Source organism: Rhinoraja longicauda, chromosome 2 (genome assembly GCF_053455715.1).
Source record: "Rhinoraja longicauda isolate Sanriku21f chromosome 2, sRhiLon1.1, whole genome shotgun sequence".
NCBI classification, from domain to species: domain Eukaryota; kingdom Metazoa; phylum Chordata; class Chondrichthyes; order Rajiformes; family Arhynchobatidae; genus Rhinoraja; species Rhinoraja longicauda.
Window position 1 is genome coordinate 85,661,902 of NC_135954.1, and position 27,545 is coordinate 85,689,446.

The following is a 27,545-nucleotide window of genomic DNA, read 5'->3' on the forward strand; positions in this document are numbered from 1 at the left end:
CACGATGATACCGTCGAGGACGCGACATCAGAGCGCAACGAAGAAAGCAATTCAGGGTACAAGCAGTACCCAAAGGGAAATAGAAAGCGACCGGATTACTATGGATTCTGAAAATGGATGATTTTGACAACGGACTTGACTATACGGACTCGGTTATATGGACAATGTAAACGCCACGAAAATTTGGTTATCATTAATGGAAAGGATTGCAGCACGAATACTGTTATTTGGCATTTTGGGTTGGTTAGGTTATTTGGTTGATAGAATTATATTGAAGATGATACTCACATTCAAAATAAGAATTGGATATGTAAACTTTGATTTGGATTTAATTGGATACAAATTGATGCATATTTTTGGACACTTAAATTGCGTTTTGTTATAGACAAATACTTTGGAAACATAATGGATATAAAGATCATTATGACATTGGATTGTTTTATACGTATTAGTATGCTTTAGATGGAAGAAAAGTATCACAATTCTAAGGGGGGAGATATGTGATGTATACATGCAACAATATGGTAAAGCTGCTATGTGATGTATACATGCAACAATATGGTAAAGCTGCCCTGCGCATTGCGAAAATACACAGAGTTAAAATGGCGATCTTGTGTCCAGACGTGTCATGTTTTGGTCTCCAACTTAATGCGTGCTTTTGAGAATGATACTGAATAGAACGTATCAAATGGTATGTCCTTTTATTCTGCCAGTGGGAGACAAATATCTGTGCCTATGGTACGAGTACAGACTTGAGACAATCTCACAGCAGGAAAGTCAAGTTTATGGTAATATGCACAAGTATGGCGACGTACATGTGCAATGAAAATCTAGCTTGCAGCAGCATCACAGGCATATACACCAATCAGCCAAAACATTATCACCTGATGAGCCAAAACATTATGACTACCTGCCTAACATGCTGTTGGTCCTCCTTGTGCAACCCCATAGGCAGCAGGGTGCGATGCACTGTGTATTGTAACACATTCCTCCTGTGATCACGATTAAACTTTTTCTGTGACTTGTGCCACAGTAGAACTTCTATCGGTTCAGACCAGACGGGATAGCCTTCGTTGCCCTCACGCATCGATGAGCCTTGGGCGCCCAACACCCTGTCGCCTGTTTGTGGTTTGTCCCTCCTCGGACCACTGTCGGTAGGTACTCACTACTGCTGACCAGGAGCACCCCACAAGCCTTGCCGTTTCAGAGATGCTCTGACCCAGTTGTCTGGCCGAAACAATTTGGCCCTTGTCAAAGTCACTCAGGTCTTTACTCCTGCCCATTTCTCCTGCATCCAACACATCAACTTCAAGAACTGACTGTTTACTCGCTGCCTAATATATCCCACCCCTTGACAGGTGCTATTGTAACACGATAATCAATTTTATTCGCTTTGCCTGTCAGTGGTCATAATGTTTTGGCTGATCGGTGCAGACTCAGATAAACATGTAAAAACATCAATTACACAAATTATACATAAGTTAACATAAAAATGTTCAAGACATTAGTGTAACAATATGATTAGAGAAAACGTCCATGGTAGTATTAGTGGTTTTCCGTAGTGTTCCATTGTCGAGGTACGATTAAGGGTCTGCAGGTTGGTTCAAGAACCTGATAGTTGTAAGAAAGTAGCTGTTTCTGAGCTGGGTTGATGGTAGCAGTGAGAAGAAGGCATGGCGCAGATGCTGGGGATTCTTGATAATAGATTCTGCCTTCTTGTGACAGTGTCTCATGTAGATGGTTTCAGTGGTGGGGAGGGCTGTGCCTGTGATGGAAGGTGATGAGTCCACCCTTTCTACAGCCACTTGTGTTCCTATACATTGTAATTGCAGTACCAGGCCTTGATGCAACCAGTCAGGATACTTTCTACAGAACATCTGTAGAAGTCCGTAAGAATATTCAGTGAAATACCAAATCTCTTTAAGCTGCTTCATGCAAAATGTTAAATGTCCAGGAATTTGAAGCTGCTCGCTCCACACAGACCCATCAATGAAAACAGCCGCATTTGTGGCCCAAATCACCCTTGATCTTGAAGCAAAAGCACATATAGTCTTACACTCTCAGATTATAGACAAGAATTCCAGACCTTTCTTTCAGAAATAATTATTTGACTAGTTTCACCTGGTCACAATGGGGTGCTGGCTTCCTGACAATTGCAGGTGTAGTCTCCAGTTTTCAATATAACACCTGGGAAGTAATTTGATGGAGAATGTACTCCATCAAATGTTGAGCCTTCTTTTTAATGTCATTTGGATAAGTTGAGGCAAATTCTGCAATGGCCAAATGATTCATTTGTCATTCTTACCAAGCAGATAATTACCGTCAAATATTATCAAATGGAAATACTAAACTAAGAATATCATATTAAATACGAGTCTGAAGAAGTGTCCTGACCTGAAATGTCACGTATCCATCTCCTCCATAAATTCTGCCTTAGCCACTGAGTTCCTCCAGCACTTTGTATTTTGTTCAAGGTTTTAGCATCTGCAGATCCTTGTGTCTTCATATTAAATTATGTTGATGCTTTCGCATTCTGGAATGAAATATATATTTACCCTTAGTTTTACAATCTACATTGGAAACATCTTTGAGAAATTAACATATCCTTGTCATTTTAACGAAATAAATGATTAGACATTACTAATAAATCTTACTGTGCAATACTGAGATAATCAGTCTGCACTGAAATGTATATAATTTAATTTTGAGGGTGTTTCTGACTCATATATTTTATTTTGTTTCAGGTTGAACTCTATGCTGTGATTACAGGCCATGGAAGTGATGAAAATGGCTGTGGAGAGTTCTGTGTCACCTCTCATCATTTTGTAATTAATGCTATATTTAATAATTCAAGGATATTTGATAAAGCTGGTAAGGAACTTGGAAATGTTTGCAATATTCATTTTTCTTATTTTGAAACCATACGATTTGCAAGTAGGGTTGGGTTAGGATTAATGCATCATGTTTGAAAATTACGAGAAAGGATACAGCATCAATCTCTATTGGGTGAGGACTGTAAATTGATGTTCTGCCAGCAGAGTTAGACTTTGAAATCAGAATAATATCTGAAGCAATAAACAATCTGCTGGAGGAACTGATTGGACTGAGCAGCATCTGTGGAGGGCGGGGGAGATGGAGGAATGGAAAACATTTCGGGTCAATACCCTATATCAGTACTGAGAGTGGAGAGGGGTGATGGCCAGTACAAGAGGTGAGGAGGAGTGATGAGGTCTGAGCCAGAGATGATTGGTGGACAGAGGAGAAGGATGTCAGGCAGTGAGAGCCAGTTAGAGTTAGGTTTAAATTTAGGTTTATTATTGTAACATTTACAGAGGTATAGTTAAAAACTTTGTTTTGCATGCTATCCAGACAGATCAGATATACTATACATAAATACAATCAAATCACACTTGAGTACAATAGGTAGAGCAAAGGGGAAGGGACAGAATGCAGAATATAGTTCTCAGCTTTGTAGCACACCAGTTCCATTGACAATGTCCAATGTCCACAATGGGGTCAAGGTGATTGGAACAATACTCGAAACAGCTTTGAACAGCGATTCGAACAGCTATGGAGGGATCTTCAGAAGCCTGACAACAGAGGGAAGAAGTCGTTCCTGAGTCAGGTGTCACACGCTTACAAGCAAAATAGGAGCAGGAATGACCGGGATGGGGAAAGTCTTTGATTATGTTGGCTGCTTTTCTAAGGCAGTGTGAAGTGTAGATGAAGTCAATGGTGGGAAATCAGGTCTTTGTGATGAACTGGGCGACATCTACAACTCTCTACAATTTCTTGCAGTCTCGGGCAGAGCTATTCCCAAATCAATATGTGATGCAACCTGACAGTATGCTTTCTTTGGTGCTTCCGAATAAGTTTGTAAGAGTCATTCGAGACATGCCAAATTTCCTCCGTCTCCTCACGAAATAGATGTGGTGGTGTAGCGCCTTGGCTGTTGCATTAATGTGGCTGGTCCACAGCAGATCGTTGGTAATATTAACATCAGGAAACCTGTAGCTATCCACCATTTCCACTTCAACACCATTGATGCCGATTGGGGCATACACTCTACCATGATCGCTAAAGTCAAAACCAGCTTCTTCATCTTGCAGACATTGAGGGGAAGGTTGCTCCCCTGACACCATGTAACTAAGATGTCTAACTCGTTCCTGTACTCACTAAGTTGCCTATCTCTTTCCGGTACGAGGAGAGGGGTTGGTGAAGGTGGACAGCTGTTGCAGGGTGACAAGCAGGAACACAAAGGATACCAGGTGCTAGAGTCTGATAGGTTCATTGGTTCAATAGTACTTTATTGTCACATGGTGACAAGTACGGTGAAATTCTTCTTTGCATACAGTTCAGTGAAATTATGACTATACATAAGCACATCTTAGATTCAGTGCTGTTGTATAAGAATAGTACACTGAGACAGAATACGAGGTGCCAGATTTGGTGCCATTTTCAAGGCCAAGTTGTCATAAGTGTAGAGTTCTTAACCTGGGCATAAATGCCAGTTGTCCTGGCAGCGTTGCAGGGTCAGCCTGGCCAAGCATAACCGTTGTTGTGCTCTACTGCTCTGTGCCACTGCAGGTCTGCGCGCTCAATCTCTTGGAGCGGCGCCCTATCCAGCTGAGCCTCAGGCTGCTGCAGGGCCTCCACCATTGAAATGCACTGCACTGTCTCCCACAGCCGGTCCACTTACTGGCTCTTTGTTCCATGCATCTGCCCTCACCATCTTGACTCTCTTCACCTCCTCCCCGGCCCTCGGGAAGAGCAGGGCAGGGATCAGCAGCCTGCCTTTTGGAGGAGGGTTTCTCAGCTCTGTGGTGGGTGAGCCAGGCCTGCTGATAGCGGGTGGGTACGGCACCACGGTCTGCCAAGTTCTGCCACGTGGCACCATGGTCGCGTGAGGAAGGTGATTATTGGGGGAGCGTTGAATGACAGATGGAACCAGAAGCTGATGGGGTGAGGGGAGTCTATGGATGCAGAAGCAGTAGGGGGTCAAAAATGGGAGATGAGGGGTTGGAGGCGGGTAGGAAAAGGTACAAAAATGGAATGACTGGAGGAGCATTGGGAGACGTGGGATGGGATCGTAGCGAGGGGGATTTTTGGAAAATTTCATAGCTCTTTAGGCTTGTTCTCGAGTGATTGAATATTACTAAGAAGTATGCTAAGGTTGGAAAATTTAATGTTCATGCCATTGGGTTGTTGACTGTCCAAGCGGAATATGAGGTGTTATTCTTTTTAGTTTGCATTGGGTCTCACCTTAGCAGTGGAGAAGGCTGAGGATGGACAGTTCAGTGTGGGAATGGGAAGAGGAATTGAAATGGCTTGCCACTGGGAGTTCAGGATGGCCAATGTGGAAAGAGCACAGGTACTCTGCATCAAATGCAGAAGACGAGGTTGAAGGAGGTGCATGTGAATCTTTGCCTCACTTGGAAGAGCTGTTTAGGTCCCTGAATGTTGGCGAGGGAGTAGCCATAGGAACAAGTGTTACATCCCTGGGGTTGCAGGGGATAGTGCTAGGGGTCAGGAAAGGGTGGGTAGCAAGTGGAAGGTCTCATCTTGAGAGTAGATGTGGCGGAGAAAGAAACTGGGAGAAATGGGAGGAATCCTTCCCAGGGTGGAAAGGGTAGTCTCTTGTAGTTGTGGGAGGGTTTATTGTAAATGTCAGTGGATAGTTTGTCTCCTGAGATGGAAACATATAGATATCCATCTCAGATGGGAGAGGGAATGGAAGTGTCAGATATGGTTCAGGTGAATTTGAGACCAGGATGGATGAAAGTGCTGATGGTAATAAAATTGATGTATGCAGGATGTGTGCTGGAACCAGCACCAAAGCACTCATCAATATATCTGAAATTTTGAATCGTTTATTTGCACTATAGTTCACAAAAATCATGTTCTTTTTTGTTTGGAAACATCAGTAGTCAGTTCATGTACTATAATGGCTTCATGAAATATTAGAGATACTGATAACATTACTGTACACTATGTCATAATCATTAATTAGACTCCAGAATATATTTTATAAGGGGAATTATGACCACTTAGATTTATGGTGATACATTTGCAATTAATGTGAATTTTTATATGGAACATTTCAGTTACAAAAATCCCTATTTGGAAGATATAAAAGGAGTCCTAAAAATAATTGGACATTTTGTATGGCAAAAAAATCCTTTTGAGAGTATGATTCACCCAGTGATATCCTCATCTCTGAGATAGCAAACTGTAAGTTTACGGCATTTTAAATGATTTAGGTACATAGTTTAGATAAGTATTCCATCATAATATTGAAAGATTCTTACGTATTTGTAAATTTCAGAGAGTGGTGAAATTTTGTATGTTGTTCTTCTGAAAACTCTGAAAACAGTCTCCTTTGACTGTTTACATCCATTCTTTAGCCGTTCCAGTGCAGAGAAATTCATTAGTTCCAGTGCTGAAAGCCTCATGTCAATCATCGCTATTTCATAGGATCTCTCAGAATCGCCGTAGGCCCGATGTGACCACGACAGCGAAGAGTAATTATAAACCATGAGAGGGTGGTAGTCAGGGAGGGAGAATGGGGTGCTCCAAGTGTAGCTGAAATGACTGGGATCTCACCTTGCCACACACCCCAGCATACTTCTAAGTCATATTCAATCACTTGAGAACAAGCCTAAAGAGCTCAGAGCGAGGCAGCTGTTTCGTAGGGAGATCAGGGGCTGCTGTGTTCTTTATTTCACTGAAAGTTGGCTCACCCCTGACTCATCTGATCCTGCCATACAACCTGAGGTTTCTCCATTTATCACATGGACTGCTCAAAATGAATGGACTGCTGTTGTCAGCTAGATCAACAGCAACAATGAGACAGAGTGTCGGAAAGAGATCAAGAAGTTTGTATCAAGGTGTCAGGACAACAACCGTGGTCTCAGCATCATCAGGTGAAATAATTAGCTGTTGGCCTAAGGAAGCAGGAGGAGTGAACACAACCCTGTCCTTGTCAATGGTGCTGCTGTGGAGATCATCAACAGCTTAAATTTATTGGCAACTATATCACCAGCAATCTATCCTGGTCCCTTCACACTCCTGTGGTGATGAAGAAAGCGCATTAGTGTAATTACTTTCTTCGGTATCTGAGGAGATTCATCATATCCACGTAGATTCTTTTGAATTTCTACAGATGAGCAATAGAGCATATTTTGACAGGATCCATTTCATATGTAACTGCTCCGCTCTTGTCCACCTGAACCTACAAAGGGTAGTGAATACTACCCAGTCCATCGCAGGCTTGTTACTTTTTTCCATCCAGTTCATCTTGACACCCTGCCATTCCCTTTTCTCTCTTCTACCTTATGGGAGAAGATACAGGAGCTTAAAACCCGACATCCACATTTAAGAACAGTTTCTTTCTCATGGCGATCAGACTCACGAAACAATCAACTCTTTCACACAATCTTTCCAGACATGTGGCCATGTACGATTATTATTAACTTTACGTCGTAGAAATAGGGAACTGCAAATGATGGTTTACACAAAAAGACAATGTGCTAGAGTAATTCAGTGGGTCTGACTCTCGATAATATTCTGTAGTGTAGTGCAAATTGTGTCTCTCGATAATATTCTGTTATGTAGAGCAAATTATACTTATAAAGACTCAAGAAAAGCATGACTTAAATCTTTGAATTTAAAATTCCATCCATCAAGCTTATCTTTTTTTTGTTAAATTCAGAGGCACTAGGAAGTAGGTTCATATGCCATAGGAGCAGAATTAGGCCTTTCGGCCCTTTGAGTGTATTCCACCATTTAAACAGTTGATCTATCTTTTCCTCTCAACCCTCTTCTCCTGCCACTTCCCCATAACATTTGGCACCCTTACTAATCCTGTCAATCTCCACTTTAAAAATAACCAAAGACTTGGCTTCCATGGTAGTCTGTGGCAAAGAATTCCACAGATTCACCACCCTCTGGCTAAATAAATTCTTCCTTCTCTCCTTTCTAAAGGTATAGGAAGGAACTGCAGATACTGGTTTACACCGAAGATAGACACAAAATGCTGGAGTAACTCAGCGGGACAGGCAGTATCTCTAGAGAGAAGGAATGGGTGACGTTTTGGGTCGAGTCCTTCAGACTGAGATTCAGGGGAGAGGGAAACTAGAGATATGGAAGGGTACAAAGAGAATGTAAGGTGTGAAATGGACAGATCAAAGCAGACGACGATCAAGCAAATGTACAATGGTTCATTGATGGCTCAGGGAATGTGACAACAAGGCATACAAACAGTAAAATTAATGACAGTGATACTAGTCGAAGAACTGGGGTGGGAGAGGGACAGAGAGAGGGAAAGCAAGGGTTACGAAGTTAGAGAAATCAATATGTGAAATATGTGGCGCTGTCCTCCAATTTGCATTTGGCCTCACTCTGACAGTGGAGGAGGCCCAAGTCAGAAAGATCTGGAATCAATGGGGGAGTTAAAATGTTCAGCAACACCCATTCCTTCCCTTTAGAGATGCTGCCTCTCCCATTGTGTTACTCCAGCATTTTGTGTCTGTCTTCCTTTTTAAAGGTACGTCCCTTAATTCTGAGGCTGTGCCCTCCGGTCCTAGACTCTCCCAATAGTGGAAACATCCTCTTCACCCACTCTTTCCAGGCCTTTCATTATCGGTAAGTTTCAATTAGATCCCACTTATCCTTCTAAACATCAGTAAGTACAAGCCCAGAGCTGTAAAACGCTCATCATACAGTAACCCAAACAACCCTGGGATTATTCTTGTAACCTGACACAGCACCCTCTCCAATGCCAGCACATCCCTCCTCAGATAAGCAGTGAAATGCTAGTCAATACTCCAAATGCAGTCTGACCAGTGCCTTAAAAAGCCTCAGCATTACATCCCTTAGTGTGCTGGTAATAACACACAAAATCTATTGTTCGTTCATATGGAAAATGCACATTTTTTACTCCAAAAGTTGGCAACAGTGTAATTTCTTAAGCTACTTGTACAATTAAATATTGGGATTTTAGCAATTTGACTAATGATGATGAATAAGAGACAGATTATATCCATGTCGCAGTGTTGTAATCTGGAGAAGATCCCAGCATTCCTATGGCATTGCTGCTCTTGTTCTTTGCAATTGTCAGAGTTTCTGAGAAGGTAGGTACTGTTGAGATCACATGGATGATATGCTACAACACATCCTCAAGATAAAACATATTTATCTCAAAAGATTTAGAAAAGGTTTTGTTTAATAATTGAAAGAACAGCAAGCTATATAATGTTTTGTTGTTTGCGACTTATGGTTCCAAAAAATTAATCTTCATCTCTAAGGTCAATGTCATGCATCAACTATACTACATGGGCTGTTTTACAGTGGTACCATTTTTATTGATGATCTGAGATCTTAAAAAAGTTTGAGAAAAAGCAAATTTATTTTTTCTTTCTCTTACCTTTCGTTATGGAGACTTGCGTGGAGATTTAATTTGTTTTTAAAATTCAATGTATTTTAAAAGGCAAAATTACATTGATGAAAAGTGCAACCTGTCTTGTTCACATTAAACTTTCTATCGTGGCTGTGTCATTGATGTTGAAAGTGACACGATTAGTTTTGAATTTAAAAAATCTAAGTGAGATAATCTGAGTTCAATATTCCATATTTGTACATTATAGTTTACCTCCTTCCCAGGAATGAGTAGGTTAACCTATGATGAGCGTTTGTCGGCAACTGTATTCACTGGAGTTTAGAAGAATTAGGGGAGACATCATTGAAACATACAGAACAGTGAAAGGCTTGGATAGAGTGGATGTGGAGAGGATGTTTCCACTAGTGGGAGAGTCTAGGACTAGATGTCATAGTCTCCGAATTAAAGGGCGTTCTATTAGGAAAGGGATGAGGAGAAATTTCTTTAGTCAGAGTGGTGGATCTGTGTAATTTTTTGCCACAGACGGCTGCGGAGGCCAAGTCAGTGAATATTTTTAAGGCAGAGATAGATAGATTCTTGATTAGTACAGGTGTCAGAGGTTATAGGGAGAAGGCAGGTGAATGGGGTTAGGAGGGAGAGATAGATCAGCCATGATTGAATGGCGGAGTAGACCTGATGGACCGAATGGCCTAGTTCTATTCCTATTCCTTATGACCTTCGACATTGAAAATATGTATTAAAGCTCCCCTACAGACACTTGTGATGAAATACATACCGCATGTAACAAATGTAATTTATAAAGGATATTTTTCACGCAATTAACATAAACTAAACATTAATTTTATTCGACCTAGGCACTTCTTTAGGTTGCGCTGACAAGGTTTCAGAGGGGGTGGTCCCAAATGAACATGGCACTTGGCTCTACGGCAGAAATGGCTGGTGTGATGGACAAGACGTGGCACCATGGACAAGAGATGTCACTAAGCAGGTAAAGATTAACTGATCATTTTTCAGTCCAAGAATATGTTGTATGTGGGACAGATTTGGGTTGGAAAAAATGAACATTATTGCAAATATTCAAAAGAAATTGCTATTTTGGAATTAAATATATATTATGCCTTCATGGATTTAAATTAGTTACTGGTGATTATTGCAGCACTTCTCCAATTGAAAGTTATTCCTGAAATTCCTTTGCCTATTTATTTCCTGTTTATATAATGGGATCGAATTCTATTTTGCAGTTATTAAGAAACGTGTGCCAGTTACAATTTTACAGCTCATATCGAACATTGCAAGTGAAAAGATTCTGATTTTAAGCAGAAAATAAATTATTTGTCTTCATTGAGCAAAGCACGTTGAGATTTGTCTTGAGGATTAAAAATAGTAACAGGCTCCCGATAATAAAATTATGGACGATATTGTGATCCACATACTGGCCTCTGCAATACATACAAGGAAACTACTTCACTTCAACTTTAATTAGGACAGAATCATCATTCTATGAATTAAGACAGAGATACAAGAGACTGCAGATGCTAGAATCTGGAGTAAAAAAACAAACTGCTGGAAGAACTCACTGGGTTCTATGGAGCATCTATGGAGGGAAATGGACAGATACCATTTTGGATTGGGACTTTTCTTCAACCTAAAACATAGTCTGTCCATTTCCCTCCACAGTTGCTGCTGACCTGCTGAGTTCCTCCAGTAGTTTGTTTTTTATTCTATAAATTAAAGTCATTTTACACATTTTCGTTCTAAGAAAATAACCGTGTAGATCATGAATTTTTCTCCACTCAATCGCACTCCACTTATATTCCAGGATATGTTTTACTTTCTTGCTTGTCCATAACTCGCATGTCAGAGCAGTTAAAAAGAAAATCACCAAATGGTGCTTATGGAAGTATGCCATCCCCTGTAGCTACACATGCAGCAGAAGAGCAGGCCCCAAAACACGTTGGTGGTGGTGATGGATATAAATTCTTACAGCTCCATGTCTATTTAGGCTGTGCAAGCAATGTTAACAACATCTCCCAATCTGGAACACATTTCTACATCATCAAGTTTATGAAGTTTGCCTTCAGGAGAGCAGTCAATGCACAGATATGAACTCACCGGGACTGCAGGCTTCATGCTGGCATAACTATCAGATGCCTCCATGTTGTATTGCAGAGAGGAAGATGGTTGTGGTTGTCGGAAGTCAACCAGCCCAGCCTCAAGGCATCAAAGGGGGAACTGCTCAGGGCAGAATTTTAGGTTCAACCATCTTCAAGTACTTCATCAACGGGAAGACCAGAAGTGAGTCTTCTCACTAATTTATGGATTTATTTTTCTGGAGCTTGGCATATTGGCAAGACTAGCTATTATTACCCTGGAGAAGGCATGCCTTCATGGACTGCCACAGTCCTCTGATGAAGAGAGAAACTCGCTCTATGCTGTTGCGTAGAGTTTCAGGCAATTAGAACCAGCTACAATGAATGAGGGTGACATATTTCCAAATTAGGATGGTGTGCAATTGGGAGACTTGCAGTTAATAGAGATCCCTTGTGCCTGTTGCCTTTGTATTTCTTGTTGGTTGAGGTTGTGGGAGATGTTGTGGAAGCAGCCTCAGCAAAAAATTGGATTGTGGTTAGTGACTATGAAATATGCAGGCAAAATATATTTTCCTATATCATGTGAATGTTTGTAAAGCATACTTATGAACACACGATCTACAGTAGTTAATGTTGTAGAGATCATGTTATCCATGCATTGAATATTCCTGCAATGCAGGATACAAATGTTTCCTCCATATTAACCTTAATATAATTTTGCACCAACTATGAGATTTAACTGGATCTTTTCATTGTTTTTAAATCAAATTTTCCTTTAAGTGGGAAATAGGAATGATTTTGTTCCCTAATCCCATTCATATTATACAAAGATGTAATATCTTAATCAATGTTTCTGTGGTTTTCCACAACTTTACGTTTTTCACTATTCTTCGACCATCTGCCAAGTACTAGATCAAGTATGGATCTCAGTGTCCTTTGAATAGAAATTTAACAGTTCTGGAAATCAAACTATGTATACCACACAAAATATAAAGCCTGCATTTAAGAGAATGAAGGAACTTGCACTATGTTAAATCTTGTTCCAAACTGCAGTACACGTTTCTAAAAGCATAGAATAAATATTCTGTGCCATCTTCCTGCTCAGTTAAAAGTTAATAAAGATTTTATTCATCAGCTCTTTAGGTTTGCATTGCATTATCATTTTTATTTTTATCAAAAGCTTTTAGAAAAATATGCCATTGTAATATTAGAATCTCAGTGCCATTTAGCAAAAAATTGTATCTTGTAATGGTTGATTGATAAATTGCATTTTTAAAAACTGCTGGAATCAATTCCTTTAGTGCATTTGTGCATTATGTGTGGTGTGAGGGCACAGCATTGGATCTTGTTAGATCTTTTTTAATGGATTAGCTACTCTGTAATAATGTGAAATTGCTGGATATGTATTGAGGGTCAAAGTGATGTCAAGTACTTGAAAGCATTCTTGTAATGGAGGGATTTCAATTTAAGTTCCTACTACATGCATTAAGGTAACTATCCTGTAATGGTTGCTGGCTTATGGTGTCACATGTTGGCTTTCCACAGGGAAAAGATGGAATTTAAATCACACTTGGTAGTAGTTAAGGATACAATGAATAGAAAAATGAAAAAAAAGATTTGGCTACATATGCTCGCGTTATGAAGACTGTTAGTATTGATCAGATTTGAAATGATCATGGCTATTATGAGTTAAGAAAATTAAATCAGGAACACAATTACTAAAATCAATGTAAAATATTTTTGCATTGTGATAGATTAAGAATAGCCTTGCATTGATTTAAACACATTAGTCAAGTATTGTAATTTATTTGATGTAACAATTAATTTATTTCTGTTCTGTGATGTTTGAAATATATTGGACTGAATCTTGATTGGTGCTGATAGCTCCAGGGCAACATCCAGCAGTACTGCTGGAAATGCAAGCAATTGGTACTTGGAAGCACAGGTATCTAGATGCAGAAGTTGAAAATTTGACAGATTTCTGCATATGGACCAGGTAATTTCCTCCACTGCTGGCAGACAATTCAGCAGTGAAGCACAAACCTGCTGAGATTCCTTCGCAATTGAGGGGAATCAGCTCATCCATTCTGCTCTAGATTAAGATTCCCATGCTCAATCATTGGAGCAGAGAATTTGCAATTCAAATGATGTTTGTTTGTTCGTGTTTACTGTATGTTCGTGTTGTTACTTGCGAGCGGAGCACCAAGGCACATTCCTTGTATGTGTACATACTTGGCCAATAAACTTATTCATTCATTCACGAAAAGTAAGAAGTTAAATAATTCGTGTTTTGTTTACTTTATTGTTAATAGTTCTGAATGTCATGAAAATTTTAAAGCCACCCACAACTGAGATGACAAGGATTTTGACAACTTTCCTGGGCCAAGCTGTTCTAGTTCTGTCATACGACTAGGTTACATCGCACCAGCCCCTGGCACCATGCAGTGGACCCTGATCAGTGTATTTGTAGTTTTTCTGTATGCTGACTGAGAGAATTGTTATACCAGAGCCGACACCAACTTGGTGGGTTGGATGGTGTCCTTTTGAGCCCAAACAAATCAACAAACCTAACTATAACAACAACGTGCTTGGTATCGGAAAAATATAAATTCTTGAGTGATGACATTTATGCATAGATCAGTAAGCCCGACATCCATGAAAGCTAAGTTTTCAGAGAGGATTCGGAGAAATAAGATTTATAAGCATTTGGAAAAACAATGGCTGATGAGGCATAGTCAACACAGTTTTGTACATGGGAGATTGTGGCTCATAAATTTCATTGAGTCTTTTGAAGAAGTAACTAAGAAGGTCAACGAGGCCAGTAGATATAGCCTATATGGACTTCAGCAAGGCCTTTAGTAAGGTTCTGCATGGTAGGCTGTTGTGGACGGTTAGACTGCATGGAATCCAGAGAGAGCCAGCTGATTGGACACAGAATTGGCTTCATAGTAGGAAGCAAAGACTGATGTTAGAAACATAGAAAAATAGGTGCAGGAGTAGGCCATTCGGCCCTTTGAGCCAACACCGCCATTCAATATGATCAGGGCTGATCATCTAAAATCAGTACCCTGTTCCTGCTTTTAAGATTAGAGGCCCGTGGTACGTTGGGTGCTGAGCCCAAATGTTTGTCAACCACATTAATAATTTGGAGTGAGAATGTCAAAGGCATGATTAGTAAATTTGCAGATGACACTAAGCTAGGTGATATTATAGACACTGTTATCAAGAATTACAGCAGGATCTTGGTCAGCTGGTTAAGTGGGCTGAGAAATGGCAAATGGAGTTTAATTCGGATACTGAGAGATGTTACATTTCGGGGAGTCGAACATGGGTGAGACTTTTGCAGTGAATAGCAGGGGAGTGTTTGTAGAACAAAGGAACCTAGTGGTACAAGTACACAGTGGCTTTTGGATCACTGTCCTTCATTGGTCAGAGCAATGAGTATAGAAGTTGGGACATTATGTTACAGTTGTACATGACATTGGCAAGGCCACACTTGGAGTACTGTGTTCAATTTTAGTCACCTTACTATTGGAAAGATGCCATTAAGTTGGATAGAGTGCAGCAGAGATTTTTGAGGATGCTGTCAGGACTTGAGGGTCTGAGTTATGGGGAGAGGTTGGGCAGGCTAAGACATTATTCCATGGAGCATAGAGGCTGAGGAATTGATCTTATTGAAGCGTATAAAATCATGAGGTGCACAGATAGGGTGAAGGCACTGTCTTTTCCCCAAGATTAGGGGGTCAAGAACTAGGGGACATAGGTTTAAAATGAGAGGGGAAAGAATTAATAGGAAAATCAGTGGCAATTTTTTCACGCAGAAGGAAGTGCATGCATGGAACAAACTGACAGAGGAAGTGGTTGAGGCATGTACAATAATAATACTGAAAAAGCAGAGATAAGTACATGGATAGATAAGGCCAAAAATGGGAGATACGCAAAAAGCTGGAGTAACTCAGCGGGTCAGACAGCATCTCTGGGGAAAATGACCCGAAACGTCACCTATTCCTTTTCTTCAGAGATGCTGACTGACCCGCTGAGTTACTCCAGCTTTTTGTGTCTATTTTTGGTTTAAACTAGCATATGCAGTTCCTTCCTACACATGGGAAATGGGACTCATTTAGATAAGGCGTCTTGGTTGATTGGATGAGGCTCTGTATCATTCCATGCCTACCAGCAGTCATTGTCTCAATCCCTTCTGGTACTCATCAATCTCTTCAATGCATTGAAACACAAATCCTCAGAGGGATGTCCATTAACTGATTTAATTGATGCGAGTTTAAATGGTGCTACGTTAAATCAGTTTATGGACTTCCCTCTGGGATTTGTGCTTCAATGCATTGAAGAATTTGATGGGGACATGAAGCAGGACAGGATAGAAGGCAAGAGAGGACAGTCAATAGACAATAGACAATAGACAATAGGTGCAGGAGTAGGCCATTCAGCCCTTCGAGCCAGCACCGCCATTCAATGCGATCATGGCTGATCACTCTCAATCAGTACCCCGTTCCTGCCTTCTCCCCATACACCCTCACTCCGCTATCCTTAAGAGCTCTATCCAGCTCTCTCTTGAAAGCATCCAACGAACTGGCCTCCACTGCCTTCTGAGGCAGAGAATTCCACACCTTCACCACCCTCTGACTGAAAAAGTTCTTCCTCATCTCCGTTCTAAATGGCCTACCCCTTATTCTTAAACTGTGGCCCCTTGTTCGGGACTCCCCCAACATTGGGAACATGTTATCTGCCTCTAATGTGTCCAATCCCCTAATTATCTTATATGTTTCAATAAGATCCCCCCTCATCCTAAATTCCAGTGTATACAAGCCCAATCGCTCCAGCCTTTCAACATACGACAGTCCCGCCATTCCGGGAATTAACCTAGTGAACCTATGCTGCACGCCCTCCATAGCAAGAATATCCTTCCTCAAATTTGGAGACCAAAACTGCACACAGTACTCCAGGTGCGGTCTCACCAGGCCCCGGTACAACTGTAGAAGGACCTCTTTGCCCCTATACTCAACTCCTCTTGTTACGAAGGCCAACATTCCATTGGCTTTCTTCACTGCCTGCTGTACCTGCATGCTTCCTTTCATTGACTGATGCACTAGGACACCCAGATCTCGTTGAACTCCCCCTCCTCCTAACTTGACACCATTCAGATAATAATCTGCCTTTCTATTCTTACTTCCAAAGTGAATAACCTCACACTTATCTACATTAAACTGCATCTGCCATGTATCCGCCCACTCACACAACCTGTCCAAGTCACCCTGCAGCCTTATTGCATCTTCCTCACAATTCACTCTTCCCCCCCAACTTAGTATCATCTGCAAATTTGCTAATGGTACTTTTAATCCCTTCGTCTAAGTCATTAATGTATATCGTAAATAGCTGGGGTCCCAGCACCGAACCTTGTGGTACCCCACTGGTCACTGCCTGCCATTCCGAAAGGGACGCATTTATCCCCACTCTTTGCTTTCTGTCTGTCAACCAATTTTCTATCCATGTCAGTACCCTACCCCCAATACCAGCAGCTTTCAGTAATATAGAATTCATAGGTGAGGGAAACTGTCCTTTTTTTGTTACAAGAAACAAAAAGAAAGGCTTGCATGTATGTAATGCATTTTAAATCCCTTCAGGATAATGCAAAGTGCTTAACAACCAATGAAGTACTTTGAAGTGTCATCTCTGTTGTGGTAGAGCGAGTACTTAAATAAGCAACTCTAACTCGCATGTCGCCAAGAATTACCGGAAAAGCAGAGGAGAAACACTTCAGAGATGTTCTGTAAATTTCCTTGAATAAATGTATCATCTTCACTGACTTGTGAGCTGGGCGGCGGCTGATCAAAATAGAAAAGGAACAGCTGTGATACCACTAAGAACCCTGAGACCCGTCATAGCACCACCTCCTCATCTGTGATGGAGACTGTGGGTCCAATGGTTCTTTATTAACACGTGTACCAAGGTACAGTGAAATTATTGTTTTGCATACAGTTCAGTAAATTATTACCAAACATAAATACAATCCCAGATTAAGTGCATAGAAATAGCCCACTGAGATCATATGCAAGAGTTGCCAGGGTTTGGTGCCATTTCCAAAGTCCAAGTTGCAGATGACCATAAAGGTTCATCCCATTTATTCACAAAATGCTGGAGTAACTCAGCAGGTCAGGCAGCATCTCAGGAGAGAAGGAATGGGCGATGTTTCGGGTCGAGACCCTTCTTCAGTCTGATCAAATTTGTGGTCTGAGTTTTGCGAGGATCTTTTGTCAAAGTTCTACGTGAACCTTATGGCTTTTACCCTCAAATGTGCTGCTGAGTTCAAAACCTCTCTACAAAATAGGAGGGGGTCAAGAGCTTGCAGGAATTCCTCTGCACATACGCTGGGAATGTACTCTCAGATCCAGAACTTGATTGTATCTGCCACATGAACCACAAGCCCATTCATCTCAATATGGTTTTTACAGTTGTAAGAAAGACATGAAAATAAGTCACATCTTTAAATTAATTTTTGTTTACAATAATATTTATACAAGTTCTCCCTGGGTAATGAACGCCTGACTGATGCTTGAACATTCGGGAGATTGACAGGATGGATTTGCCGGCTGCTGCAGGGCAGCAGGCATCAATGATGGGTGGAAATAATAATAATAATAATAATAATAATGCATTACATTTATATAGCGCTTTTCAAACACTCAAAGACGCTTTACAGGGATTTCTAGAACATAGAGAAATGAATAAATAGATAAATAAGTAAAAGAACAGAGAAAGGAGACAGAAGGTGAGGTGACCTTCAGTGGTTGAAGGCAGTGCTGAAGAGGTGAGACTTCAGTGATGTTTTGAATGTGGTGAGTGAGGAGGAGTCTCTGACGGTTTGGGGTAGTGAGTTCCATAGGGTGGGAGCAGCGATGGAGAAAGCCCTGTCCCCCCAGGATCTGAGTTTGGTCCGGATGGGGGGGGACAGGAGATTGGCAGCAGCAGAGCGGAGGGTGCAGGTGGGAGTGTGCCTGTGGAGGAGGTCAGTCAGGTAGGATGGGGCCAGGTTATGGAGGGCTTTGTAGGTCATGAGGAGGATTTTGTATTGGATTCTCTGGGGGATGGGGAGCCAGTGGAGTTTGTAAAGGACGGGGGTGATATGGTCACGGATCGGGGAGTGGGTGAGTAGACGGGCAGCGGAGTTTTGAATATATTGAAGTTTACTGATGATTTTTGAGGGTGAGCCATAGAGGAGGCTGTTGCAGTAGTCCAGACGGGAGGTGATGAAGGCTTGGATGAGGGTTTTTGCAGCTGTGAAGGAGAGGGATGGACGGAGACGGGCAATGTTTTTGAGGTGGAAGAAGGCTGTCTTTGTGATGTGTTTGATGTGTTTGTCGAAGGAGAGGGTTTGATCAAAGATGATTCCAAGATTCCGGATGTGAGGGGAGGTGGATACTGGGAGACCATCAATATTGAGGATGAAGTTTTGGGTGGATTTGGTGAGCGTTTTTGGACCAATGATGATGATTTCAGATTTGTTGCAGTTGAGTTTGAGGAAATTTGATTGAAGCCAAGATTTTATTTCAGAGATGCAGTTTGTCAGTGTAGAGTGTGTGGTGGTGGAGATTAACTTGGTGGAGATGAGGAGCTGGATATCATCGGCGAAGCAGTGGAAGTTGAGACCATGACGGCGGATTAATTGACCAAGGGGGAACAGGTAGAGGATGAAGAGGAGGGGGCCAAGGACTGAGCCTTGGGGGACACCTTGGGGGAGGGGAGCGGTGGGGGATTTACAGTTGTTAATGGAGATGAACTGGTGCCTGTCAGAGAGGTAAGATTTGAACCAGGATAGGGCTGTGCCGGTGATGTTAAAGGAGGTTTCAAGTCGGGTGAGGAGAATGGAGTGATTTATGGTGTCAAAATAGGACATTTCCACATGCTTTTTCTTCCCACTGCTCCCACACCACTCCCGATGTTGCGAAAATTAGGAGCTGGGTCAAGGTGAGCAGAGCTGGGAGCGCTGAGCAGACACGCTCGGCCACTCACTGAGTTGGTGAGTGGCTGGGACTGCTCACTCTTCCCTCACAGCTGTTTCTGTAATCCTCTCCCTGTTTTTGTTCCCTCTCCTGCTTATGAACAGTTAAGTTTATGAACAGTTCTCACGAAGAAACCTGGTCCAATTTGGGGACTTCCTGTGAATAGGTTTTAACTGATTTAACATTTTAATTTTTGTATTTTAATTATTTCACATCCCCACTCATGCTGCTTCAGAAAAACAGCCAACATAATTCAGGACCACTTACCCCCAGATCATTCTGTCTTCCTTCTCCTGTCGGGCAGGATACAAAAGCTTGAAAACATGTACCAACGCATTCTGGAACAACTTCTTCCCTGGTGTTATCAGACTCTTGAACAGACCTCCTATATGCTAAGGATGTGTTACTAATTTCTCAATCTACCATGTTGCAGTTGAGTTTGTTTTTAAATCTGTGCATTCTCTGTGGCTGCAAACCTATATGCTGCACTCTTTAGCTTTTCCTGTTGAACTCGTGTATAGTTTGCCTGGATTGAACACAAAAAGATTTTTATTGTCTCTCGGTAAATCTGACAATAATAAGCCCACACCAATACCAACTTTGAGAGGTCCTGACAGCTTTTACAGACAGCACAAACAGAGGAATAATTATTTACTCAGGTTTTCTGAGCAGCTTATGCTCTTACCTACCAATATGAGCCAATGTGTGATGATTGCACCTTTTGATGTTGAAGACTTTGAGGTCATGCTAGAAAAGGTGTACTGAAAAAAATGGGCGACATTTACCAACATTTTACAACAAAAGCCTACTGTTGTTCACCATCAAAGTATTTGTGTTGCTCAGATCTCATCGTATCATCCTAAGTAATTAGTCGACCTTTCTGTCATCACCACCTAGTTTGCACTTCAATGGGAAAATGCAGCCTTTCAATATCTTATGCTGTCTTCGTGTGTACTGCAGGTTAAAGAGGGAAACTGTTCAGAAATTGCACTTATCTTGTCCCATAGATGCTGATATATGAGCCCCTGCCTTAGGTCAACCTGCCCTTTTTACCAGCACCATAAATTCACTTCTGTTGGACAAGAAAAAACTAATTATAAGCAAAGAGGGAAAATATAACTGAGAATGAAAAAAAAAAATGGGCAAAGGAAATACAAGTGGGAGAGATGGTATGTTTGAAGTTACTAATGTCAGTTTTCAGACTAAAGGCTGCAGGCTACTAATGGGGGGACGGGACGGGATGGGGGGGACGGGGGACGGGGGGGACTGTGATCAGAATTCCACGGTTAGTGGTGCTGAGCATGCAATATACTCATTTAACCACATCATATTTTTACCTCTGAAATTCAGGTCTCAATTTCTGGGACAGTGTACAAGATGCTTGTTAGAGGTGGTAGTTTCCAGGGTAACTGCCTGAAGGTTTTGTTCCACTGAATTGCATCATGTAGGAGAAAAATATGCAAAAGGATTTATAATGGCGCAGACCTTGGGGGGGGTCATAATGGGAATTTTAATCAATAAACTGAAGCAGATCTACAGTGTAGAATAGAGGGGCAAATGTTGGAATCTTTTGCAAAAACAAAGTGAAGAAACTGCTCTTGGCAGGGCATCAGTCTGGAGAAGAGTCCCAACTTGCAACATTCGGTATGCATTTCCCTCCATAGATGTTGCCTGACCTGCTGAGTTCCTCCAGCACTTTGTTTTTTCTCTGACATATAGAATAAATGGCAGTGACCTTAGGATATAAAGAGAGACCTTGGAGTGCATGTCCATAATTTGCTTATAGTGGTAACACAGCACATTTGGAATGTTTGCCTTCAGAGCCAAGACATTGAGTACAGCAGTTGGAACATCATGTTGCAGCTGTACAAACATTGGTTCGACTACACTTGGAGTATTGTGTACAGTTCCAGTTGCCACACTAGAGGAAAAATGTGATTGCTATAGAGAGAGTGCAGAAGAAATTAATGAGGATGTTACATAGGAAGGAGAGCCGTAATTATGAGGAGAGATTGGATAAACTGGGTTTATTTTCATTGGAATGTAGGGGGTTGAGAAGTGACTTTATAGAATGTTATTAAACGATGAGGGGCATTGATAAGATAAATGGTCAGAATCCTTCCCCCAGGGCAGGGGTCTAGAACTTGAGGGTATAGGTTTAAAGGAAGAGGGAGAAACTTAAAGAATATTTGTGGGGTGAGCTTTTAAACAGGGGAGGATGGTTATCAGGAATGAGGTGAAAGGGGCAGATACAATAATAAGACATTTTGATCGGAAAAGAGTAGAGGGATATGGGCTTAATGCAGGCAAATGAGATTTGTGTAGATAAGCATCACAGTCATATATTAGACTTCAGTCTGAAGAAGGGTCTCGACCCGAAATGTCACCCATTCCTTCTCTCCTGAGATGCTGCCTGACCTGCTGAGTTACTCCAGCATTTTGTGATACCTTCGATTTGTACCAGCATCTGCAATTATTTTCCTACACAGTCATATATTAGGTAGATTGAGAGGGGCCCATTTCTGTGCTGTATGAATCTATTATCCAAATCTTCCAGTGTGGAGGAGAACATTATATAAGAACCAAAAATAGATTGGAGGAATCAAATTAAAATTATTGTCATGTTTTGAAGTCATGTTTCCGCATCCCGAACAGTGATTTATTAAAGATAATGAAAACGACAGACACTGTAACAAATGGTGAGCAAATCAGGCAGCATTTATAGAAAAATAAAGTCAATGTATCAGGTCAATGACTTTGCTTCAAAACTACTTTTGCTTTGGTGTAATAATATTAACTGTATAAGAATTTTGAGAAAATTTGACAGATTTCTCTAAATGTAGAAAGTAGGTGAGGAGATGGATAATAAAACAGTTGAACAACAATTATTAATGACATTAGAAGAGAAGTATTGAAAAAATATTGAAATATTATTTTGCAACAGTGACCTGGGTGTCCTTGTACACCAGTCACTGTCAGTAAGCGTGCAGGTACAGCAGGCAGTGAAGAAAGCTAATGGCATATTGGCCTTCATAGCGAGAGGATTTGAGTATAGGAACAGAAGTCCTTCTGCAGTTGTATAGGGCCCTGGTGAGACCACATCTGGAGTATTGTGTGCAGTTTTGGTCTCCTAATTTGAGGATGTCCTTGCTATTGAGGCAGTGCAGCGTAGGTTCACAAGGTTAATCCCTGGGATGGCGGGATTGTCATATGAGGAAAGATTGGAAAGACTGGGCTTGTATTCACTGGAGTTTAGAAGGATGAGAAGGGATCTTATAGAGATGGATAAAATTATAAAAGGACTGGACAAACTAGATGCTGGAAAAATGTTCCCAATGTTGGGGGAGTCCAGAACCAGGGACCACAGTCTAAGAATAAAGGGGAGGCCATTTAAACTGAGGTGAGAAGAAACTTTTTCACCCAGAGAGTTATAAATTTGTGGAATTTTCTGCCACAGAAGGCAGTGGAGGCCAATTCACTGGATGAATTTAAAAGCGAGTTAGATGGGGCTCTAGGGACTAGTGGAATCAGGGGATATGGGAAGAAGGCAGCCACAGGTTACTAATTGTGGATGATCACAATGAATGGCGGTGCTGGTTCGAAGGGCCAAATGGCCTCCTCCTGCACCTATTTTCAATGTTTCTATGTTCCTATTCAATTAATTTTATTTCAGATGATATCCATCCACTTTGGTAGTTCTTCTACCTTGAATTATCTCCTATGTGAGGGGGAGCGGGGAATCAAAAGGGACCTTGGCGTACATTAGTAATTCAACAAAACTTAAGGGTCATTTTACATAAGTTTCCTAAAGATATCAGCAAATTGTGCTTAGTTTTTTTAGATATCGGAACTGATGAGGGATCTTTGACCTGAAATATTACGTTTTTTTTCACAGATGCTGCCTGACTTGCTGGGTGTTTCCAGCAAGCTCTGTTAAATATTTTTTGTGATGGACAAATCCTGCTCATATTTGCAGTTAAGATGTTCCATTTTGTGCTGCATGTTTAAATGGGAAAGAGAATCATAGATATAGTACTCCGCAGCTGCATGACTAACTACCCTCAGGGATAAAAATAATAAAAATGAAAGTATTCAAACTTATTTGAAAGTCTGGCTTTCCAACAACTGCACCTAAGATAAATGAGTTTGATTAGCACAAATTCCCAAAACACAGCTGTTGATAATTTAGCAATAAATAGTTTCTCACTGAAAGACTGCCAACATCTTGAGTGGGAATTGACATGCTGTTGCAATAAGAACTGCTGTCTGAGGTTATGGCAAACCTCCATTGTCGGGTCAATAAAATTGATATTTAGCATTCAGTCATAATGAAAGTAATTTCCTGTGCTCTTATGTTCCTCTTGTGTTCAAACAGTTGGGGAAATTCTTCAAATCTTGAAAACACAACCAAAATACCAAGGACAGCAGAAGATCTACAAATCTTGCGTCTATCACAATAGCGGGTGCAAATTTGGTTGAGAAGGTTGAAGTGTGAGGTATATTCATTCAATTAAATGATTACTAACTTGTTTTTGATCTTATTTATCCAGGTGAACATGCAAGGGATAAACAGCATCGTGTATTTTGGCTGGTATAAGGGCAAGGATCCAAATCCAAAACAGAACCCTGGAGAAATTATAATGCATTCCTACCTAGTATTCTACAACTAAAATTGCATTTCATTATGACCCAGGACTTGAAATTCACAACGGTTGAGAAAGTTTGTCACAAAATACTGGAAATTTACTCCTGAGCTAATAATCTCTGCGATTGGTGCTGTGTGTATACAATTGGCTTGCCTGTTGATGTTTGCTGTCTTTAACAATCATTATAAAAATGTTTTAGAATGTATATCTGTCATTGGTTCTAGCTTTATTGGGCTCTCCTCACTCCTAATACTTGAAAATTTCAGCCTCATGTTTTCATGGAAGAACATCGAAGTACAGAATCAAAATTGGCCCTATCTGCAACAGGAATTTTTTCACAAAGAACAGGCTTTTCTAAAATTATTTATTAATCCTGGCTGCAATACAGTTCTTCATTTATGTAATAGAAAAGCTCTGTTTTATTCCATGAATTGTATGACAGTATTACTTTTTTTTAAAACAAAATTTGATTTCCTCATTTTTGTGATCTTTCTCATTTGTGGAAAAATTATTACATGGTAATGTGATGCATCTTACTTGTTCATTGTATAAAGTGCATAAATAAATGTAAAAGCTTGCACTGAGAAAAAGACAGCAATAACACTGCATTTTCATGTTGTTCAAGAAACCATTGTAACTTCTGTATTAATTATATCATCAATCACTTCCATAAAGTCCTGAAATTTCCAGCAAGGTCAAACTATGACATTTTTATAGACCACAGCGACCAGTGCAAGGCACTATCACACAGGCAATGAAAGAATGGTCTTCTAGTGAAGCCACTTGGCCACTACATCACTTGGGTTTTACAGAAAGTATTCAGATTAATAGGTAGTGCAATTTTAATATTTGCAGAAATATTTGCAGAAATCAGACGAGGTAACAAAAGCAACACCTTTATTTGCAATAAAATTCAAATTATGGGCTTGATAACTGTAAACAGATTAATTTAATCAGAACAATATCCAAACTGTGGATTACATTCAGTTTTGAATCCATGACCTTCAACAACGCTTTTTTTTTGTTTCTTTTTTATATTTCATAAGACCCAAGGTTTGGCAAGAATTCTCTTATGGTTATTGCTTTATTCATCAACATATTTTAGTTGCTTTCTATGGCTAAGTCAGGATGCACAGAAATTGATGAGGATGGTTTCAAGATTCCATGCTAAATCACTTCAAAGGGAAAAAGCCTTAACTATGTCTTGACAGGTGACCTTTAACAGTTTCCAAAAGTCACCTTGTAGACAGCCGAAATTATTCACGGCCTGGCTTATTGTAATGAGAAATTAGTGTGTCGTTCAAGAGTCATCCCATTACAGGTAGGATGCGGTTTTAGAGAGGATGTAAAAGTTGTTCACCAGGATTGGAAGGTATTATCTATTAGGAGAGGTTGGACAATTTTTTTCTAAGGAATTGGATACTGAGGGGAGACCTAAAAGAAATATATAAAATTATGAGAGGCTTAGATAAGGTAGACTGTCAGAATCATTTTCCTATGGTGGAAATATTAAGTATCAGTTTCAAGTAAGAGCGGTTTTAAAGTCAGAGGGAGAAAGTTTAAAGGAGATGTGTGGGGCCAATTTATTTTCAACACATAGAGAATGGCAAGTGCCCGGAATGCTGTCAGGCAGTGGTGGAAGCAGATACAATAGTGGCATTTAAGAGGCTTTGGGAGAGCCACATGTAAATGGAGGAAAGGGGATCATATTGTTCTATGTTCTATTGTTCTATGTACTTAAATGCGCGTAGTATAAAAAATAAAGTGGATGAGCTTGAGGCTCAATTAGTCATGGGCAAGTATGATGTTGTAGGGATCACTGAGACATGGCTACAAGAGGACCAGGGCTGGGAACTGAATATTCAGGGGTACACAACGTATAGAAAAGACAGACAGGTGGGCAGAGGGGGTGGGGTTGCTCTGATGGTAAGGAATGATATTCATTCCCTTGCAAGGGGTGACATAGAATCAGGAGATGTTGAATCAGTATGGATAGAAATGAGAAATTGTAAGGGTAAAAAGACCCTAATGGGAGTTATCTATAGGCCCCCAAACAGTAGCCTCGACTTAGGGTGCAAGTTAAATCAGGAGATAAAATTGGCGTGTCAAAAATGTAATGCTACGGTGGTTATGGGAGATTTCAACATGCAGGTAGACTGGGAAAATCAGGTTGGAAATGGACCCCAGGAAAGAGAGTTTGTAGAGTGCCTTCGAGATGGATTCTTAGAACAGCTTGTACTGGAGCCTACCAGGGAGAAGGCAATTCTGGATTTAGTGTTGTGTAATGATCCTGATCTGATAAGGGGACTAGAGGTAAAAGAGCCATTAGGAGGCAGTGATCACAACATGATAAGTTTTACTCTGCAAATGGAAAGGCAGAAGGGAAAATCGGAAGTGTCGGTATTACAGTATAGCAAAGGGGATTACAGAGGCATGAGGCGGGAGCTGGCCAAAATTGATTGGAAGGAGGCCCTAGCAGGGAAGACGGTAGAACAGCAATGGCAGGTATTCCTGGGAATAATGCAGAGGTTTCAGGATCAATTTATTCCAAAGAGGTGGAAAGACTCTAAGGGGAGTAAGAGACACCTGTGGCTGACAAGGGAAGTCAGGGACAGCATAAAAATTAAGGAGAGGAAGTATAACATAGCAAAGAAGAGTGGGAAGGCAGAGGATTGGGACTCTTTTAAAGAGCAACAAAAGTTAACTAAAAAGGCAATACGAGGAGAAAAGATGAGGTACGAGGGTAAACTAGCCAATAATATAAAGGAGGATAGCAAAAGTTTTTTTAGGTACGTGAAGAGGAAAAAAATAGTCAAGGCAAATGTGGGTCCCTTGAAGACAGAAGCAGGGGAATGTATTATGGGGAACAAAGAAATGGCAGACGAGTTAAACCGTTACTTTGGATCTGTCTTCACTGAGGAAGATACACACAATCTCCCAAATGTTCTAGGGGCTGGAGAACCTAGGGTGATGGAGGAACTGAAGGAAATCCACATTAGGCAGGAAATGGTTTTGGGTAGACTGATGGGACTGAAGGCTGATAAATCCCCAGGGCCTGATGGTCTGCATCCCAGAGTACTTAAGGAGGTGGCTCTAGAAATAGTGGAAGCATTGGAGATCATTTTTCAATGTTCTATAGATTCAGGATCAGTTCCTGTGGATTGGAGAATAGCAAATGTTATCCCACTTTTTAAGAAAGGAGGGAGAGAGAAAACGGGTAATTATAGACCAGTTAGTCTGACATCAGTGGTGGGGAAAATGCTGGAGTCAATTATAAAAGACGAAATTGCTGAGCATTTGGATAGCAGTAACGGGATCGTTCCGAGTCAGCATGGATTTACGAAGGGGAAATCATGCTTGACAAATCTACTGGAATTTTTTGAGGATGTAACTAGGA

The 27,545-nt window shown here is 40.8% G+C and overlaps 1 protein-coding gene across 1 annotated transcript in view; it reads left to right on the top strand.

Moving 5' to 3' along the window:
* LOC144606320 (uncharacterized) overlaps positions 1–25,988 on the top strand; it is a 117,745-nt gene extending 91,757 nt beyond the window's left edge. The window contains exons 10-12 of the mRNA XM_078422323.1: positions 2,745–2,871; positions 10,252–10,385; positions 24,053–25,988. Coding sequence (XP_078278449.1) covers positions 2,745–2,871; positions 10,252–10,385; positions 24,053–24,172 — 381 coding nt within the window. The 3' untranslated portion in view covers positions 24,173–25,988. The remainder of the gene's footprint in view (positions 1–2,744; positions 2,872–10,251; positions 10,386–24,052) is intronic.
* The last annotated feature ends 1,557 nt before the right edge of the window (positions 25,989–27,545 follow it).